Source organism: Pseudoliparis swirei, chromosome 8, assembly GCF_029220125.1.
Source record: "Pseudoliparis swirei isolate HS2019 ecotype Mariana Trench chromosome 8, NWPU_hadal_v1, whole genome shotgun sequence".
Taxonomy (NCBI): Eukaryota; Metazoa; Chordata; class Actinopteri; order Perciformes; family Liparidae; genus Pseudoliparis; species Pseudoliparis swirei.
In genome coordinates, this window is record NC_079395.1 from 7,844,476 (window position 1) to 7,861,165 (window position 16,690).

General features: G+C 41.1%; 1 protein-coding gene across 6 annotated transcripts in view; it reads left to right on the forward strand.

Moving 5' to 3' along the window:
• LOC130198187 (guanine nucleotide exchange factor VAV3-like) overlaps positions 1-10,585 on the forward strand; it is a 42,866-nt gene extending 32,281 nt beyond the window's left edge. For 3 of the 6 annotated variants that reach the window (XM_056421323.1, XM_056421324.1, XM_056421326.1), the window contains exons 24-28: positions 1,286-1,373; positions 1,849-1,978; positions 7,341-7,394; positions 8,946-9,094; positions 9,625-10,585. In XM_056421323.1, the coding sequence (XP_056277298.1) occupies positions 1,286-1,373; positions 1,849-1,978; positions 7,341-7,394; positions 8,946-9,094; positions 9,625-9,666 (463 nt within the window). In that variant the 3' untranslated portion in view covers positions 9,667-10,585. Of the gene's footprint in view, positions 1-1,127; positions 1,374-1,848; positions 1,979-7,340; positions 7,395-8,945; positions 9,095-9,624 lie in introns of those variants that run through there. The other 3 variants (XM_056421325.1, XR_008832578.1, XM_056421327.1) reach the window with 3 other exon arrangements.
• The last annotated feature ends 6,105 nt before the right edge of the window (positions 10,586-16,690 follow it).

The window sequence follows — 16,690 nt, forward strand, 5'->3', positions numbered from 1 at the left end:
TGATCATTTCATTATTTTATTTAGCCTAGAGCATACGATCTCACATACTCTATCATACATTTTACAGTTATTTGCGATACATATTTCTGTGTTGGATTAAATGAGCACACTAAAAGCTTATTGTAGGTAAAGTGAGCTTGGTACAACATTGGACATAAGAACATTAACATAGAAAGAAATTAAAGAAAATAAGAAGAAGAACATTCCTCTTTTTCAAAGCAGACATTTGGAGACTAACCACAGGTTACAGAAAACACACAGATTTAATTAAGAAGGGCTGCATTCCATTTATATTTCTACGCCCTGCCACTGTGTGTCCTGGCTCACCCTCGGGGCTTAGTAATACACCCAAATTGAAAAAAGCTATCGTTAATTATGTAAAATGTTCTTGTGCTTTTCTGACGATTTGTCAAAATGTTTGTTGTGAAAAAGACCACATATTAATGATGGTAATTAAATGAAAACATCTTTTTTGTGATCTTAGGGAGCATCATTCATATATTTTTCTGTCCAATGGTCATTCTTCAATAGATTGGCAGATATTACATCCAACAGAAATTCCCACCTCCAAGTTCAGATGGAACGCACCAGTAAGTGGTTATCCACGCCTGATGCTGGTCAGCCAATCACTAATAGATGGAACAGTTTGTCCACACGACTCAAATGTTTGGCAAAGAAACCTTAATTGGCTTGAAATCATGATTTTTTTTATTTTACAAAATAAATTGTTGCTGTTGATTTGGGGGACTTTCTTTCTTTTCTTTTGTGGGGAATTTAAAACAATAACACATTCTTAGTTTAGCTTCAAACTGCATTATTTAAGAGCTGAGTGGGGGACCAGAAAAAATAATATGTTTATCATCAATACTTTTTCAATATGATTTGTGTCTTACATTTCTTGCGTTTCTTGTTAATGACTTGATACCTTTAGCCTCTAATGCCTCTTCTTAATACATTGCAAATTAAACAAAGAAGAAACACATCTGTTATACCCATTTGACCTGTGATGAAAGCTCACAATCAGACACTAGTATACAGTATTAATTCATCATCCAGGGTAAGACTCAGTAATCCTTTGATGCTTCTATTATTATATGATTTGAGTGTATTGGCTCTGATTTCCACAGCAGGGAAAACCTGAGGTGCTCTTGTCAAACAAAGTTGCTCGGCGTGGTAACCGGCAGTCAGCTGGGACAGACCTTCGTGACGGTGCGCCACAGAGACTGGATTGATGTGGAAGCATGTATAGTTGATTAGCAGCCCATGTCTTATTCACCCTCCACAGGTTCAACGATAAAGTCAAGCACATTAAGATTCTGACCAAGGATGGCTGCTTTTACATCGCTGAGAGTCGGCTGTTCAGGACTGTGCTGGTAAAGGTTTTACATTTGTATGGACGTAAACTACTGCAGCATTATTGATAATAATCATTTTGACATGACATAATTTTTGCAGCAATCCGGAGATAACGCAGGCTGCATATTGTACGATGGTTAGATCTGTCGACTTGTGGTTTATTTCTACATTTGTGTACACACTCACAAAGCTACGAGCAGATGTTTTAAGCAACTGCCTGTCTCTCAGTCGCTGATAATAGCTGGTTTCCAGTATTGAACTTGAAATGGCCAGATATAAAGATTAATAGCAGTTAGTTGCCCTTCTCAGAAACACTTCTTCAGTAATGACACCTGATGTATTATCATGATGAAACAAGCTGTTCTTCCTCAGCCAACCTGCCCACACATTTTTGGTTTAATTTCTGTCCATTTGTACACAAATCCATCTATATTCACACTGGATTATCATTGTTCAGGGCATGTTATGTTTTATTGTGCTTGTTTCACACAGGATTTGGTGGAATACTACAAGCAGCATTCATTGAAGGAGGGTTTCAGCAGTCTTGACACCACTCTGCAGGTTCCCTATAGAGCACTCTCCAATGGAAGCGTACCCAAAGCCATTACCAGGTCTGGCTCTGGTGAGTCTGCTTCACAAACATTCACATTTCCTTCCCTGAGACGGTGTATGACACATGCTACCGGATCAGATCTTGAGCCCGTTACAATTGAAAGTAATTCTAAGCTTTTGTTGAGACCTATTTGGGCTACAGTTTTGCTATAACTCTCCAGTTCAGATCAAGTAAAGTAAGTGTTTTCTCCTTTGGAAGTACTCTTGCTTGTAAAGCTTCTATCTGACCAAAACACTCAATGAAAATATATATTTCCAGTTTATCAAATAGAAGGAAAAGAACAAACTAAAGAAAGAGCCTGCTATATTGTGTTACTATAGAGCAGCTGATGTACGATACTGACTTCTCAGAACTGTAGAAAAATGTCCCACCTTACATTAAATAGTCATGATGGCAGAGCTTTTCCTTAGCACTGTATAATGAGCTTCCAGGACTCCCAGAGGAACAGTGTTGTAGGAAAGTCAGTAGCAGTTTTCCTTCTTAAGTCATCAACTTGGGTTGAACTAGACGAAGAATGTTTGCCATTGCTTTCTCAAACTAGTAATTTGTGCTTACTGTAGTTTAGTTCAGTGATATAAGATATCAAACATAACAAATATATATGTATATATATTGTCAAACTATTCTCATAAATTAGATTTATAATGAATATGTTTGTGTGCTGTATTGCAGTTCTCATTTATTCCAAAATGTAATTTATTGTCATCTATCATGTTTCTCTTCATTCATGGCAAATGATAAATTCCAAAGTGTTTGTGATTTACACCGTCAAATGATTCATTGCTGTCAATGTACATTAAAATTAAACATTTCTGACCAGTTGTCATGGAATTGTAGATGTTACCATTTCCTATTTTTAAATAACAAAATAAAATACAATAATGATTAAATATAACACAATAAATAGACCCAAAAAGGAATTATGTAATTTCGGTGGAGGTAGATTTTTGCTAAATCTGAACTTGATTCAAACAAGATAATCCAATTGTACAGAAAATACATTCATTTTTATTAAATAGTAAAAGAAACAAGTGATTTAACCAGTACTGACGCCGTGTGTCATTATTTTAGGTTGTCTGATTGATGCTATCTGCATATTATGTGGCAGACCCCCTGCATCTGGGTCAAACTCACATTCGATGTTATCTGGAAACACTTTCAGAATCCAATATGAGAAGCTCTGACAGAGTCAAAATTAAAGATGCACTCAGCAGTGTACTGCTAGAGTAATGCCACTGTGTTTAAGAAGTAATTATTGACTATAAGAGGAAAAGCAACATCCTTGATATCATCCTGCCGGCATTAACAGGCATGAATAAATGCACACGTATACTTAAATTCAACAAGTTCCTGCGTTATTATTGGTCCTCTGAGACAGAAGCAGATGCTCATTCACTCTGAGGAGGCATAGAATAGAATAGAATATACACTTTTATTAATCCCCAAGGGGAAATTAGTTCTCTGCATTTAACCCATCCTTAGTTATTAAGGAGCAGTGGGCTGCGGTGAAGCGCCCGGGAAGCAACTGGGGGGCCAGCTGCCTTGCTCAGGACACTTTCGAAACTGCTGGGGAGGCGAGGAGAACCCACAACCACACCCCTGTTGCATTGCCTCCTCAAAATGTGAAGGAGAAAGGTCTTGTTGAAGAAGTAGAGGAACAGAGGAAGATGCCGTTTAGGAATTGAGATTCTGAAAGAGAGACAGAGAACAGAGGTGTAAATGAGTGAAAGTGTGTTAAAAGAAAACGGTGTAAGAAAGGGAAAGAGTGAGATAAATCGGAGGTAGGGAGATAGTAAAGAAAATGAAAGAGGTAGAAATGGAGGTTACAAGGGAAAAGAAAATAGTCCCATTTAGGAAAGGCCCATCTGTGGCTTTTTGTCGAAGAGTTAATGGGTTATTTTCAACTAACCAAGGGTAAGATGAGAAGATTGATAGCAATCTCTATCTGTTCAGTAAATACAGAGCAACCTGTCCTATGTTAGCTTCGTGTAAAGACTGGAAACAGGAGGGAACAGTTAGCCTAGTTCTTTACCTCTAAAGCTCACAAAGATAATACTTTATCTCATTTATTTACGACAATGTATAGGATGACAAGTATTTCTTGGCTACGTCCATAGACCAAAGTTTTTATGGTAAACTCAGGAATCACCTCCTGGTTCTAGTGTCATATTTATAAGGTACAAACACAAGAGTGGTATCAATCAGTCATATTTCCAAAAATGTTGAACCATTTCTTTAAAAATGTGGCCAAACAGTCGGACAACATTATGAGAGATACAATACAAGCCCACTTGTAGATGATATCTAGCTGGTGCAGTCTTCTTTAAATTGCAATGCATTCCACATATACTTCCACCTTGAGTGAAAGTGTTTTTCCTAAACCTGATGAAATATGCAAAAACAGATGACGTGTTGATACAAGTGTGAATGGAGGTGAAGGAGAAACAGAGGGCTACAAATGGTAAGGGTGAGAGAAACAGAAGACAAAGGAGGGAGTGAGTGAGAAAGTGTGTGAAAGAAACAGAAAGGAGCCTCGGCAGAGAGGTCCCCGTTAGGGCCCGGTGCCCCGGGCAACTAGGAGCCTGCTCCTCCAAACGTCACACTCCGCATGCCACTCAGCTCCGAGATGGCTTCACAATCTTCCTGACAGGACATGACATTTCACTTGGGCTGGCGGCGGAGAAAGCGGTGTGACAGCCGCCCGCCGCTGACACACACCTGGGGGATACCCCTGGTCCAACTGAGGGACTTGCGGCTGTTTCCACAAAACTGTGGAAAGTTTGCAAATATAAATATGATCTGATGTAAAAGAGCAGAAAGCAGCTGGAGGTAAACTGGCTTAATTTAAAAAGAGGCGTACTTGGAAACAACCACAGCCGGCGCAGCAGAGGCAAGCCGGCGAACGGCGGAACAAAGTCAAAGTTAGCCTTTTGTGTCTGTTCGGATGTGGAATTCTGCTGCATCCTTGTCCCTCTGCCTCCTTCGGCAGAATCGGTCTCCCAGCGCATCAAGCTTCAAAGCAGCTCTGAAAGAGGGGTGTTTGTGTATCGCTGCCATTCTACCTTCTGTGAGAAAGGCTTGACAGATCCTCAATGCATTCTGGGATAGATTATTATTGCCTTAAGTTGTCTACCCCCATAGACAGACTCAGTGTGGGCACCACGTTCTCTGTCTGGTAAACAGCTTCCGTGGAAAGACAGATGTCATGCCAAAACAACAACAAAAACACACACACACACACACACACAATGGTTTGAATCCCAAAACAGACACTTCATAGCAAAGAAAACAATGCCAGGCTGAGCAAACGATCACAAGATGCAGAACTATTGAAAAACCCTCAAAACTTTGGAGTCATTTGTTTAGAGGAATCAAAACCAGCGTCTTTAATCTAGTCCGGCTGATTGCTTTCCATCTGTGTACGTGTGTGAATGTCATGGGTTGGAAAAAAATCTCTCACAATTTGTAGTAAAAAATTCCGTTGTCTTAAATGAATGAAAATAAGTGAATACGATGCGAAATCAGCCAAAATAAGATTTAAAAAATGCTGGACATTTAGAAAAAAGGACCATCAGCTGTCGTATCCACTGCTGGTTTGTGGTTGTATGTTCGGTACATGTTTATTTACACATGCACACACACAGTACCTACATACATCACTTTGTCGATACTGTGCATACTTCCAGCAGGTATGTGCACCGTTGTTTGATTGCCTTCTGCTCAGACACAGTTGACATGTACTGGCTTCCATTTACTTATCCCAGTGGGGGACAGAAAGAAGTCATGGAGCCACATAGTTCTGATGACAGCAGGTGGTTGTCTGAGTGTGAGCGTCTTCTGGCTCAATGCGATTTCATATGGAAGCAGAAGTAATTGGCTCTGCGGCGTGGATTGCCTTGTGAGGGCGCCGGGCTGTGCCCAAACGTATACTTACTCACATACGGCTGCTTTTGTTCGCTCAAAAGGTTGTTATAGCTGTGTAGTGCAGTATGATCAGGGGAAAGATTATAGAGGCTACACCACTATAGCCAAAGGGATGTAGACAGTTGAACACCTGATATCCAAAACCATGGGCATCAACATGCTGCTACATAATGCTAACATTCCCATCTCTTCTGGGGAGACTCTCCACAAGATTTAGAAACCTGGCTGCAGGGTTTTTGCTCCCATTCACTTAGTATTTTCTCAAATAAACGATGTATAGATGTTACGACAAGAGTCATTCCTTTCAATCGCCACCAATGCCCCACTAGAAGTGTGAATCAGTGTCTCTACAGAGACCCTCTGCTAGACCTTCTTCTGGTTTGGCTACGTTTGGGATGTTTTTCGGTTTCATTGTCATGTTGAGAAAGGAAAGGGCCCTTTCTCCGAACTGTTACCAAAATGGTTGGAAGTGCATTTTTGCTGCAATCCATTGAAAGTCGGCTCTAAATGCGTCTACTCTGTAAAACATAAAACAGCGAAATAATATTTGTGTTGCAACTCTCTGAGGATCACGAGTATCTACAGAGGACATACATTTATTATCACAGCGACGAGAAACAAAGTTAACATTTAAATTAACTTGAGAATCCTATGAGGAAATATTTCAGAAAATATAATTCAAGACATTTCAAGGATCTGCTATAACCCTTAAGAGAAGGAGAAAAGTGAACTACATCAGATTCTCGTAATGAAGTAATCAATATAATAGCAATGGAATTGACAGCAACAATTTTGTTCCAGTATGTTTCACAACACAAACTCTACATAAAACACAACTTAAAGCAAAGAATTCTGAAAAGATAATTCACTGTGCGCCATCATGTTGTTGTAACTTTAGGTGTGTTTATGCCACACAAAACTCGGGCTAGATAAATCTTGCCTGAGTTTCCCACTTGTAAGTCTTGATGACGTACCTCTGCACTATTCCGTGTCAGAGTCCCGAGTATCGAATGTGTTATATTGTCTGAAAATATCATGTCATGTTGTAGTATTAGGACTTTAATTGAACCTTTGAAAGTCCAAATAATGAAAAACGACACCAGACCAAAGTATGTGAACATTAGAATACTTTTGGACACATAAAGTAAGTTAAGTTTGTATGTTTACTACTCAATACCCACCTCCTATTGGTCAGTATTGAACATTGTCTGATGCTTCCACTATTTTTGTCCTCCTTTCTCTCTTCTCTCCTACCCTTACTTATTTTTTGCTTATTTTTCGCCAACTTTTCCGCTCTCTCTCTCTCTTTCTCTTTTACCCGTTTTTCATACTCTCTTTCTGTCAAACTTTTATTTACTTTGCTTATGTTCTCTCTTCTCCCACTATGGCCTGAACCCCCCGCCCCCCCTCCTTGAATCCACCCATCACTCGTTCTGTTTCTCTGTAGTTCCTCTTGGCGGCTGCAGCTTTGTTCCTCCCTCCTCCTCGCCTTTCTGGTCAGGTACAGGTTCATCTTTTCTCTTTGTCTCTCCCTTTTTGTATGCCCACATTTCCAGGTTTCAAAATGTCTTGTTTTTCCTGTCTCTGTTGTAGTCTAATGATTCCGTTTTTTGTCATATTGCACGGACCGTACGAGTTGCCATATGGGGGGAAAGTCATTCACGTCAGCCTCTTGTCAATCCAAATTGGAAATATTGTGAATATCTGAGAGCTCTGATGTCACCCACTATGTGAAAATAACAAAGCCACCTATCCTGGCATTTACATTTGACTTAAATTCATCAATTATCATGATCACTTTAGCAAATTAAAAGTGGTCATATACTTTAGTTTGTTCACTTTTTTTATTACCACAACAAATATGCATAAACAAAATAAAAATGGCAAATTTAAACTGTACATTTTTAAATAGGTGCAACTATAAAGCTAACAATGTCAGTAAATACTCCAACATTGGACTAGTGGGCGTTCTTCTCATTTTTACAGCGTACAGGATTTTCAGCACAATAGTCCATGAGGATATCTTTGTCCGCGTCTGCCTCTGTGTGCATACGCATATACATGCATGCATGTCTGTGTGGGCTTGAGCTTCTGTGTTGGCATGATGTGGCCTGTGTGTATTTGAGGGAGAAGGTGTATTCCTTTCATCCAGCATATCTTCCCAGCTGTGTCACCTGCTGTAGTTTTCACAGATAAGGTAAACAAACCGAGGCACACCTGTGCCCCCGAGTGATATATGTGTAAAAATAACCTTGTACAACCTGATAAGTGCTGTGTTGCCTTTAATGGGATCAGTACATGACTATGATAACCCATGACCTGTCTAATCTACAGTGCATTTGTCACTGCCAAGCTGGGCAGCTCTCTATATTTCTCCCTCATCAATGACTGGTTTTGCTTTCACACTCAGTATGAATCCGGCCCTGGAGTCACGGTTCTTTGCTTCCTTACGATCCTCAAGAGATAGTCATAGTCAATTTACTGTGGACCTATAAGAAATGTGCTTTATGTCACTGTGACGTTAACCTTGGAAAAACTACAAACATGCAAAGTAATATAATGGTAATATACTTTCTGAAGGTAAAGAAACAAAGTTTCCTTGAGCTGAGTTTGCCCCGTAATATTCCTTGGAGTCCCAAAAAGCTTATTTGTATTTTGTTGGTAGTTTGGTATTGACCTTGACATTTTACTTGTCAAAGTTGTATACAAATGTTAAAATAAACTCAGTTTGAGGAAAAGTTTCCAGTTAGTCAGCATCAGCCTTATCCTTCCCCTAAGGTGGCTAACCAAAGAGCATCTATAAACTGTACTTTTAGATTAGATTCAGATTAGACTGTTGTATTGAGCTTGTCTCTTTGATTTTGTGAATGTCCTAGTTATTGGTTATTGGTGGACCAATGAGAGGGGAGAGCTGTATAATCCCAGCCCCCGAGACAATATAGTTCTCATCCATTTGTCGTTAAAAAGTTCACTACACTGAGATATTCTCAAAATCTTTGTGAAATTATGTGAAGATTTTTCTCAAAAATGAGACAAGATGTCTCTGTCTCAGTGTTTTCTCCCAGGCTGGTGGGTGTTGCAGTTGCACGTTATGACTTCTGCTCCAGAGACACACGGGAGCTCTCCCTGCTGCAAGGAGACATGATCAGGATCTACACCAAAATGTCCAATGGGTGGTGGAAGGGCGAGATCGACGGCAGGGTAGGTCTGCTGTCGGATCCTGTCACTGTTCAAATTGTATTTATTTGATCTGCACTTTGGTGTTTTGTGGCATCTGTGCTCTTACCAAATACAGTAGTAGCTATTGTAGAATTTATTTACACATGTATTCCATGTAATCATGCTGTGTGGTGTCATATTGTTCTTCTGTTAGTTAATTTTTTTTAAAGTGATTAATTTCTACAGTCTTAGAGCTAAAAGCAAGGGTTGGTTATGTTCTTTAATTAAATTTTTTGTTGCCATATTTGATGAAATTTTCATTACATCCAGACGGCAATCAATATTTCAAATGTTCTTTGTTACATTGATTGAGAGAATTTTGAAGGAGTGGTTTTGGTGGAGCTAGTGCTGTTGGCTACTTCTCTTGGAAAAGTTTTAACACTCGGCTTGGTTTATTTGTTTTACTGTACTCTTACTGTTTTCTCAAGATTACCAACCTGACATGACAAATATATGTCCTGCCCAATATATGTGATGCTCCCTGAACTGTATCCTGTTTTGTTGCCTCTCAGATGGGCTGGTTCCCTTCAACCTACGTGGAAGAGGAGGAATGACTTTGTGGGATGAACGACTATTCAGCGTCCATTCGAAGCCGATCTCCTCCGGCGACTGCCATGCTGCTCGGCCGCTCTCTGTGCCCTGCAAATCTGATCTCTTTGATGAAAACCCAAAGACTCAAGACTAAAGAGGAAGCGGCGATACCCTCAAACACCTCCTCCTGCCCTCTGACAGACTCTCACACAGAACAGATGTCAAATTACAGATTCCAGGAGCGTCAAGCCATATCTCGCCTCCACGTGGCCCGTCTGCCCCCGCGGCACCATGGGAAGAGCGCGTGCCGTACCCTGATAACCCTACACCCACCCTTTCTGCTCACCTTGTCTTATTATTGATGACTCCATTGGCTGGTGTGAGACTCACCTTCACTGTCATCGTGTTTCAATACCAGGAAGGCTCAGTCACCCAACTGGAACACAGATCCTGCTGACAGCGCACCAACCAGGTACCGCTCCAAATGGAAACGCAAGAGCTGAGGAGCTTTGACCGTGGTTGGAACATGGCCCTCTCGGCTGTTCAGGTGTTTGTACTCAACTTTCTGTCGAAGACTTTTATTTTTAACAGTTTCAATCACTGGACGGATTTAAACTACGTGATATTTAAATACAATCGCTGAAACGATTCAACGCTGTTTGAACAAGAGGGTTTCAGTTCCACAGCGCGACGGATGGATCTGTCATGCGGTGTGTTTGCAACTTAATGACTATTAGTCTTGTGGAGCCAGAAGTGATTTGGTCATATCATTACAGAACAAGACATCTTCAGCCAAAGTAGTTGTGAAATAATGTTGTGGAACGTGTTTGACTCCATCGATGATAAAGATGTATCTCCAAGCTTTGATTCCTATCTTGTTATCATTTCTTCACCAGTTCAACTTTTAGAAGCTTTCTCCACAGTAAAAATGTAAAAAACCAATGCATACTCTTCATTCTTCCATTGTTCTTTCCAACTCAAATGTAGAGCAATAGTTTAACACTTTGCAATTCACATATGTGCTCTCTTTGCAAAAGTTTGATAGCACTGTCTTTTCAACATGTAGCTTATAAAGACATAAAGCAGGGGGACTACTAGCCTGGATCTGTATGAAGGTAACACAATGCTACCAGCACCTTTACAGCTAACACATTACAATGTTAGTTCAATACATTGAACAACTAAAGTGTTGATTTTATTTGGGATTATTTGGGACAATTTCAGTGACTTCCTGGAGACTTTCTGGCAACCTCACAGCAAATTCCAAGACTCCAGGAATGATTGATATTTAGAGGTGACGGTAGGTCTGGATGCTAAACTCAACCAGGGATGTAAGCTATTTATTACATTTTCTCTTGTTCCTGTAACACAAGTTGGGTGTATTGTGCACTGTTTAAAAACAATAGTATACATATATTATTGTATATATATATATATATATTATATATCGGTCCTTCTGTGTGGAGTTTGCATGTTCTCCCCGTGGCAGCGTGGGTTCCCTCCGGCTTCCTCCTGCAGTCCAAAGACATGCAGGTTAATTGAACTCTAAATTGCCCATAGGTGTGAATGTGAGCATGAATGGTTGTCTGTCTCTATGTGAGCTCTGAGATGGACTGGTGACCTGTCCAGGGTGAACCCTGCCTTCGCCCATTGTCAGCTGTAATCGGCTACAGCGACCCGCGACCCTAAACAAAAGGATAAGCGGTTCGGATAATGGAATGGAATTTATATACTGTATATATATATATATATATATAATTTAGAATGATTCAATATATATATATATATAAATATAATAATTCTAAATTAGTTTTATTTATTTTAAGTATTGTACTTTACTACATTTCTAGTAGCATCCCGTACAGAGTGAAAACCAATGAATCCATTAGCTGAGCAGTTTGAGAAAGGTGCAGAATGATTCATTAGGGTTTAGTAGGATTGTACCTCTGTTAATGAAAATTATTGGAAAAAATGTTGCTTCTTACTTAATTAATCCCCACCCGGTCAGCACGCTAAGTGACCAAAATGCAACACATCTTCAGACAGCGGTGCTTGTGGAGTGCAGTGAGGCTATGCACTGAAATAGGTGACTGTATTGATTGCCTAATCGCTGTAGACAAGGAGATGTCTCTAGGAAAAGAGCTTGTTATGGTCACAAGGGCTCTGTGGTGTGATGAGTACATGTTGACCTGCTCATGCACTGTATTTAATTTAATGTTGTTATAAATAATGGGTATTTGCTACAGCTATAGCCTACATGTCTGTCATCACTGACTTTCCAACCATAACCACATTTTGGAATTGTAATGCAGTTTCCTTAGCTAGCCTACTTTTTTTTATTTGAGTAAAATATCTAGTGAAAGTGCTTGTCTAATCTTACTTGAGTAAAATATTCTAATACGTTCCATCTCCGAACAAACTAACTGGCTGATGTCTGTAGCTCCGTATTTCATGGACAAACACATCTTATTGAACTCTGCCAAGAAGGCACTACAAATACAGGTGGCCTCATTATTACTGTTAGTGAATAGAATCAACCATCAAAAGGAAGAAGGAACACACACTTGGATGATATTTCACATCGATCCTATTTAATGGCACTTAAAGGAAAATGAGGCTCAGTTCTAATGTTTGGCTTCACACATGTGAAATCACCAGAGTAAACATATCCACAAAGGCAATAACCAAGCCAAATACTTATGTAAAGGGCATGTGTGTGGGGTAGATTGTCTAATTGGCGTTATAGGTCAATACTTTACTGTGTGCTGCATCATCTTTTGACCATTCACTGGAGTAATTCAATACAATTCAGTTTATTTTGTTGAGCCCAAAATCACAACTTACAAATCTGCCTCAGAGGGCTTTACAATCAGTGCACATACGACATCCCTGTCCCAGGTCCTCACATCGGATCAGGAACAAAAGGGAAGAAAACTTCAGGAGAGCAACAGAGGAGGATCCCTCTCCAGGATGGACTGAAGCAATAGATGGCATGTCTACAGAAGGAAGCGTTACAGAGTTACAGCACATTCAATGAATAAATGTATGAATAATGAGTAGTAGGCATGGACCATGATCCAGACCTCCACTATCCATTAAACAGAAGTTTGAGCCGGGCCCTTGAGGCAGGAGGCACAAAGAAGCTTCAGACACAACCAGCTCCAATGGACCCTATGAGGCGATAAGGAACAAAGACACCGGGGGAGAAGTAGAGTTAATATTGTGCGATGGAGAGACGTGAATTTGTCTATAAGGAGAGAGAGAAGAGGAGAGAGGTGCTCAGTGTATCCTAAAACGTCCCCCAGCAGCCTATACGCCTAAATCAGCATACTTGGGGGCTGGACCAGGTGAACCTGATTCAGCCCGAACTATAAGCTCTATTTAAGAGGAAAGTTTTTTTTAAGTCTACTCTTAAATGTGGTGACTGTGTCTGCCTTCCGGACTGAAGGTGGAAGCGGGTTCCATAAAAGAGGAGCTTGATAACTGAAGGCTCTGGCTCCGATCCTACTTTTTAAGACCACAAGTAGACCCGCATTTAGTGATCGCAGCTCTCTAGTGGGGCAATATGGTACTACATGTTCCGTAAGATATGATGGTGCATCGTCAAGGCTTTGTAGGCAATGAGAAGAATTTGAAAATGTGATTCTTGATTCTTGCAGAGCCGATGCAGAGCGTAACCAGAGAGACATTTTACATTCCACAGATTTTGCCTTCACCTCAACTCTTTTCTTTTTTTTGTGGGGGGGCTTTCAGAATGAATGATTCAAGTGTGATGTAACAGCTGTTCACTGTAGAGTAAGGTAGCACAAGGGCGTTAAGTGAAACCGTTTTCCTTCAAACGTTAACATCCTGCTATTCATGTGTGTGACATCAATATGTAATAACAGCGTACTCTTTGAATGGTATTTCGAAAATGTGCTTGGCTATTTCCCCTCAGACCCATGTTACATTGCAGGAGCAAAGGCTTTGTGCTCGCATCTCAAATCATAGTTGTGTCTGTCAGAGTTGTTGAGATGCAGTGGAGAGCTGGCACCGCTCAAATGATGGTGAAACAATCAGAACAGAATTGATAACCACCAGAAAGCAGTTGTGGTACAAGAAAATGTAAACTCTATGAAGCGCTTTTTTTACTTTTTAAAATGTTTACGATTAAAATGGGAAACTGACACCCCCTTTCACCACAATTCTGACACATTTCACTAATTAAAACGCTACACCACCAATGCTTACATATGCAATAGTCTGTAACTTAGAGGAAGAGTGGGTGATCAACTCATCGGATTATCGACGGTTTGATTCCTGGCTCCTTGCGTCCTCATGTTGAAGTGTCCTTGTGCAAGATACTGATCAAATTACTACCCGAGGTAGTGCCATTGGTCTGTGAGTGAGCATGACTGTGCCTTAGTTTAGACAAAGGGCCATGCAGGTGGAGCTCTCACATTCATCTCTCATTAGTCAGGCGACGGGAAAAAAAAAATGTTTTTCAATCTGCGTGTAATAATTTCTGCTTTTGTGAATCAAGTCTTGAGGCTTTTCTCGCTGATCCTCTTCTGTTGCTTGAGAACAGCTCAACTAAAATTGGGTAGCAGTTCCAATCTCACCTCATGCCAGAAGTAATTTTCGATCTGAAAGAGGTAAGAGTTTTTGATGGATTTGTTTCATGCATTAGTTCCTCTCTTATCTCATGCTGAAATACAGAATATTAGTTAGAGGTGTGGCAATGAACATGTTTTAAAACAGCACGTTTCATTACACATAAGCCATAACCATAAGCCTTGGAGAATAGTAATGATAATCTTGCAAATAGAGCGTTAAAGTAGTCTAACCCCCTTGAGATGCATACATGATCAGTTTTTGAGAAGGCAGTTTGAAATACGAATGCTCTAAATTTTAACATTGAGTTTTTCTGGTGATATTGGGAATGTGAATTCCAAAATTAGGATCGGTAATCAAAATAATGCCACGGTCTCTGATTGGCTCCCCTGTGTTTTTAGAGACAACAATGCCAAGTGTGAATTCTTTTCTTTAGGCCTGTTTCTGTATTTTTCGTATTTCCATTAACAGTGTGAAGTGAGAATTTAAATTCTACAATCGTGATTTGTCCTGATCAGTTTGGAGGGAATTTTCACACCTGTTGAGGATTAAATAAACTCACCAGCAGTAATAGAGCTTTATCAAAATCTGGTTTGATTAGATTGGAACTAACATGCAATTTGTTCTCGGCCTGTTCATTTTCTACCTGTGAGGCGAGACTACTGACTACTTGGATCCTGCTAAGTATCTTCTTTAAACTAGTTTTATCTGCTAAAGTTACTGTTGTATTTGTTGTCTAAAGCTGCTAGATTGTTAGTCTGTCCTGTTTTAAGGAGTTGTTTTGGTAGAGAGGTGTGTCCTGTGTTCCGACACCTGAATCTTCACTGATTGGACGAGCGATCGTCACCTGGTTTCTATTGAGTGTCATTTGAATACCAAAAGCCAAGGCGCGGTGTCCATGCGGCTGTAGGTAAGTGGCACTAACTTGGGCTCATAACCGGTGGGGTTTTCGCGTCAGCTGTAGCGTAAGCGTGACTCATCGGACGAAAGACTGAGGACAAAGACATAGGAGTCTTCCGTTGGAGTCTTCGGGTGGCTGAGTATTTCCCCATTTTTTTAATATGTGTGTCTTTTCCATACTTGTGCGTATCTCTACTCGTAGTTACTATAGGACTCGCTCATTCATGTACCGGAACCCCTCCTCTGTTATCCTTCCTACCCGTTCTACTCACACCCAGCACCTGGTCACAGGAGGCCTCTGGAACTGTCAGTCAGCCAACCGCAAGGCCGACTTCATCTCTGGCTTTGCTGTGGAGCAGTCGCTTGACTTCCTGGCTCTCACTGAGACCTGGATCACAGCAGACAACACGTCTACCCGGCTGCTCTCTCCTCTGCCTTCTCCTTTAGCCACACACCCAGACCCTCTGGTCGGGTGGAGGTATGTTTACTCATCTCACCCACATGGTGTTTCTGTCCCTACCCGCTTCCACTCTTTATCCCACTGACTTTTGAGTTTCATGCGGTGACCGTTACTCATCCGGTTCAACTTCACATTGTTGTTCTCACCGTCCCCTGGTTCTTTGGGAGATTTCTTGGGCGAGCTAGGGCTCCTATCGAACTTCAGAACACGGCCCCCCGCTCATCCTTCTGGGTGACTTTAACATCCAGACAGAGAAGTCATGTGATCTCTTACTCTTACTGTCTTCCTTTAACCTCTCACTCAGTCCCTCCCCTCCTACTCACAAAGCCGGCAACCACCTTGACTACATTTTCACAAGAAACTGCTCTACCTCTAACCTCACTGTGACTCCTCTCCATGTCTCTGACCACTTCTTCATCTCTTACTCTCTCGCTCTCTGGTACTGACAACCCACCCATATCTACAGACTCTGCACCTGTACGCCGCAACATTCGCACCCTCTGCCCCTCCTCTCTGGCCTCCTCTGTCCTATCTGCTCTCCCCTCAACTGACTGCTTCTCACTCATGCATCCTAACTCTGCCGCAGACACTCTCCTCTCTTCCCTGTCTTCATCTCTTGATTCTCTTTGTCCTTTTAAGACACGACCGTTCGAAATCCTCTCCGGCTCCGTGGTTGTCGGACTCGGCTCGGTGCGCAGAGAGCCACCCTGCGGCGGGGAAAGAAAATGGCGAAATCGAATCAAGCGGAAGACTTGCTCTTCTATCAATCTCCTCTCCTCTTTCTCTTCCTCTATCTCTGCAGCCAAAAGCTCGTTCTACCTGACCAAAATTCAGTCTTCCTTCTCTAACTCCAAAACTCTTCTCTATCTTTTCCAACCTCCTTGATCCCCCTGTCCCCCTCCTCCTTCCACCCTTTTGCCGAGCCACTTTGTCGACTACTTTACAAACAAGATAGACGACATACGCCCTCCTTTACAAATCCATCTTCTATCACCTCACCAACACTAACTTCTTCATCCCCTCCCCTCTTCCTCTTTCACCTTGTCTCCCAATCAAGTTCTTAGCTTGGTGACCTCCGCCCGACCGACCACCTG